The sequence below is a fragment of the Macrobrachium nipponense genome, chromosome 15 (genome assembly GCF_015104395.2).
Source record: "Macrobrachium nipponense isolate FS-2020 chromosome 15, ASM1510439v2, whole genome shotgun sequence".
NCBI lineage: Eukaryota > Metazoa > Arthropoda > Malacostraca > Decapoda > Palaemonidae > Macrobrachium > Macrobrachium nipponense.
In genome coordinates, this window is record NC_087208.1 from 26,623,422 (window position 1) to 26,628,421 (window position 5,000).

Consider the following 5,000-nt stretch of genomic DNA (forward strand, 5'->3'; position numbering starts at 1 on the left):
GATTTATAAACTATATTCCAACAATAATACCTTTCTTACTATGTGCAAACAATAATGCCTTTCTTAAGACGAAAATACATAATCAGTGAATAGCTTGATATAAAAATGACATGCCCAACAACAGAACATATTAAAAATAGTTCCTGTAATAAGGATTTATATCAACAAGAAGAGAAAATATTGTAACCTTGAGAAATATGATTAAAAGTATATAGCAATGATCAAAATACAGGAATATCAAATAACCATTAGTGCCTTAACAAAGGAGCACGCTGTGAATAATAAAGAGAGCCAGATACAGCTACAAAATCGCTACTGAAATATGCAACAGAGGTCAGGGTTCACGTGCGAGAGGCAATGGGCCAATGAGCCTGGGATCAACAGGTGTGAATGAGAGCATGATATGTTCGGATAATATAGTACTCTTCTGAAGATATATTTGCTCGGAGGATTTATGATGTTGTACTGATACTATATACTTCCCTTCCACATCAGTTCTGATACCTGTATTCCTTTTTTTGGTTACATTTATATTCGTTCGTAAGCCTGATGATATATTCGTTAATCAGTACAATACTGACATGACGACGAATCACAGGTTTACAAAATACAAAAAATATAGTATTGGCAATGCGCAAGTTTGTTTAATGAGAGAGAGAAGAGAGAGAGAGAGAGAGAGAGAGAGAGAGAGAGAGAGAGAGAGAGAGAGAATGGCAGTAAATATAAAAATATATACCATACAGATGCAGCAACAGACGACAAGACTGCAGGTATGAAATAACATTAATATTGAGACAGGGAAGGGCAGGCATTAAGCATACATATTATAGAAGACAAAATCAAAGAGAGAGAGAGAGAGAGAGAGAGAGAGAGAGAGAGAGAGAGAGAGAGATGGCGGAAAACATAAAAAAAACATATCTCACAGAAGCAGCCAGAAGAGGCTACAAGTATGTCAAAAATAAATAAATAAATAAATAAAAATATTGAAACAGTAACACGCAGACAACTCTGAGTATAAATAAAAGAGAATACGAAAATAAACAGAAAGAAAGAAAGAAAGAGAGAGAGAGAGAGAGAGAGAGAGAGAGAGAGAGAGAGTCGTCCCCTTACTTACCTATCCGATTGGTGGCCGTGAGGTAGAAATGGTGGAGGGTGCCGCATTTCAGCAAGGTGGCCGTGTAAGCCTTATGTATTCCGTCCACTCTCTCCGTCACCCATTCGCCGCCGGCAGATCTGCGATTAAATGGAACATGAGACCATTCTGGGACTCCTCCTCCTCCTCAACAAGCCATTGCAACATTAATCAATGCCGTCCCAAGCTTGATAACCAATATTAGTTTCCCCCGCCCCCCAACCCCCATTTTGCTTCACGTAGCCACAAATAAAAATACTGAAGGGAGTGGGTGGGGGATGGGTAAGGAGAGTTGGGACGCAGGGTGATGTAGTAGAGGGGAGGGGTTGGCATATGGAGGGAGTGGGGGAGGTGCGACCTAAATGCTTTCATCAGTGTTGGGACAGTGAATGGGAAGATGGGTTGCCAGTTTTGATTAAAAGCAGACTTTTTTCAGAAATGTAATTTGCGAATGGGAATGCTGAGTAATTAGCGTACTTGTAATCCCAAATGGAAATTTCATATAGGAAACAAATTACTGGAAGAATGTTGTAAATGTTATAATAATAACAATAATGATACAGGTTTTATTGAAAATAATGACTATTTCATCCGCGTTTATTTTGTGATTTTTCTCTATTCTTCTTATTACTGACTTTTCTTCTGTATTCGACTTTTCTTCTGCACTCAAGGTGGCTATTAAAACTCAAAACGGGAAATTCATGTAAAAAACGTGTTATTTGTCAAATTGAATATATTATACAATTTGTACTGCCTTTTGTATAATCTATTCAATTTGACAAATACCACGCTTTTGACATGAATTCCCCATTTGGAGTTTTAATATCCAACTTGAGTACAGAAGAAAAGTCAGTGATAAGAAGAATAGATAAACTTCTATACAAAATAAACGCGGTTGAAATAGTCATTATTTTCAATAAAACTTGTATTAATGAAGGTCTTCCTCCTGAATAATAATAATAATAATAATAATAATAATAATAATAATGATGAAGACCATGATAATAATAATTATCATTTCTATTATTATTATTATTATTATTATTAGTCTTATCATTGCATTATCATCAAAACAATGGAGGCCTTATTGGAATTATCAGTACTATCAAGAACAATGACAAAAACACAACTAAATACCTTGAGCCTTACAAAAACACTAGAAGAAAACGAACAAATACAAAGAAAGACAAAACCAGGTAAAAACCTTCCCGACACAAACCTGTAATGCAATGAGACCCCTTCCAAGGCAGCTCCACCCGTATCCTCCACGCTCCACTGCACGCGGATGGAGGAGGCGGTCGTTTCGGTGACGTGGAGCGACGGCGCTGACGGAGGTACTGTAAATAGGACAGGTGTAAAGTTTTGATGCATTACAAGGCGGTACTTCAGGATGCGACTCAATCTGTCGGGCGAAATGTCATTCGTGCCTGACCTTTCGGGAATGTCAGAGTGGTGTTGAACGGGGCTACAACCATTCGTTAGCCAATCGTGTCTCTACTTTCGTTTTTATAGCAAAAAAGATAATTAACAAACTTTGTTTATTTTTGTTTGTGGTTGAACATGATTTCTCCTGCTGTAGATTAAAACACATAAAAGTAATTTTCAATTCAAAAGTTTTGGTATTGTGCAAACGCTGCTATCTTAAAAAAAATGGGCAAAAATCCAGTAAAAAAACAAAAAAATGAAAACTACTTCCACCAAATGATGAAAAACAAAGTAACAATATGGTACCTACTACTAAACAAAGGTTATCATTTTGTCAATGCAATTCCTCTGGGGACAGTTTGCAGCTATGCCACAAGGGGGCGTGTCTATTGTGTTAACTTGAAATGAAAATAGCCCAGCTATGTTTAACAAGGTAAAGTTTCACAACATTTCTAAAGTGCCAAAGGCATAATACAGCAACTAAATACTGCAAGACAAAGGGGAACATTTTGCCTTTCAAGACTTACAGAATCTTTCTAGTTTAACAACTCTTACAGAGGCAAATAAGATAATGCTACCCAAGGTCTAGACCTTGATGCTACCAGTCCCTAAACTTGTTAGCTTAAAAGTATTCTTACCCAGAACAGTGAGGTTGTACGTGACGGAATCTGTGCCATGGTGGTTGGATGCTGTACACGTGTACGTACCGCTGTCTTCTCGCTGAATGTCAGCCAGTGTAAGAGTTCCGTCAGGCTGGACTGTAAACCTAAGAAAAAATATGTAAAAATTTTTCTTAATTAATTTCAAAAGGTAAAATGAAGATCAAGAAATAGAGAAATTGCTTAAAGATAAGATAAACATAAGTATTTACACGAGACGTTAAATGATAAATGAGAATATAAATTTTCCCAGATATGATAACATAACAGAGAGGACCAATCCCTTTCATGAAAAATCAAAATAAAACGAAGAATATGAAATGCTTTCAAGATAAAATATTATGATAAATAAGGTTACTGGCTGCCATGGACACGTAAAATAATTCTAAAGGAGACCAATTTCTCTCACAATGAAAAAGAGAGGACAAAAATAAACTGTTTCATTAAAAGGTTAAATCAGTCACAATAAAAGTGATCGTTTTATGAAATACGTAATATCCTTTCGCATAAAAGTGGAAATACTCCAAAACTTCTATTTTTCCAGAATAATGCAAAAAGCTAAAAATAGTCTTTTATGTTAGTTCTATAAATTAGATCAACAAAATATCTGGCATCCTAAAATTCGGAACGCAAAATGTATATATTTTACAGTAACAGAAGAATAACAATTTAACAACAATAATTTGGAGCTATAAAATTACCATAAATTCGCCAGGGATCTAAATAACCTTTTTCGCAAATAAACTTGGACAATTTTTCTTACCAATCGCATATACCTTCCTGCAAATAAACTTGAGCAAACCTACACAAGAAATAAGCTTACATAACTTTCTACAACATAAACCTACATAAAATAAACCAATACCACCTTTCTACAAAATAAATTTTGCAAATCCTTCTGAAAAATAAAACTTAGATAAATTTCGATACAAAATAAACTTGGATAAACATTTCTACCAAATAAAAACGTCAAGATCTCTGTAGGTGACTTAGAACATCTTTTCAAAAATAAACTTGCACAACTGTAGAAATGAACTGGAATAAATTTTTCTACAAAATAAATTTGGATTGCCTTTTTACAACCAAAGTATGATGAACCCTCGTAAAGCTACATAAGCATAACGTAGTGCGAATGAACAAAGAAAAAACCTATAAAATAAACGTAAAGAATTTTGTACGCATAAAGACGAATAAACTTTTCTTGAAATAAACATCGAAAAACCCAGAAGAAAAATAACGTAATAAACATTTCACGAAAATGTCCATTCATAAACACTAGATCAATATCAATCATCAAAATAAGACCTATATTTATGAAAGGCAATTCTGAGGTAAACCTGAATCAACTTGACAGAAAATCATAAACATACTTGCTTATTCGCATCTGCTTACTCTTTACTTTTCGAAAAAAAATGAATGGAATTCAGTTGAATAACAAGTAGAATTTTATGTTTATATCCCAACGAAAACGACTTAACATCCTGGTTTATACATTTGAATTTTATTTATTCGATTAAATGGCAGACACAACAAGAATGCAGTGTTGAACTGTAATGTCAATGACAGAAATGCCGTGCCATACAATTATTCTCTCTTGACTAGTGCAGGTTACTATATATATATTTGCGTAAATTCCTATATATACATACATACAAACACACATACACACATACAAGTACCCCTTTTGCAGATACGATGCATTCATCTCAAAGTATATAGCAAATTAGTTTAAATCATATTTTACGAGGATGAGGAATTTCTATCTCATCTCTTGTAGAAAGTAT

At 34.5% G+C, this 5,000-nt stretch overlaps 1 protein-coding gene across 1 annotated transcript in view; it reads right to left on the reverse strand.

Annotated features, from left to right (window-relative positions):
- Positions 1–5,000, reverse strand: part of LOC135227050 (cell adhesion molecule Dscam1-like) — a 343,394-nt gene that overhangs the window by 22,046 nt on the left and 316,348 nt on the right. The window contains 3 exon segments of the mRNA XM_064266856.1: positions 1,115–1,233; positions 2,352–2,469; positions 3,196–3,323. Of these exon segments, the coding sequence (XP_064122926.1) occupies positions 1,115–1,233; positions 2,352–2,469; positions 3,196–3,323 (365 nt within the window).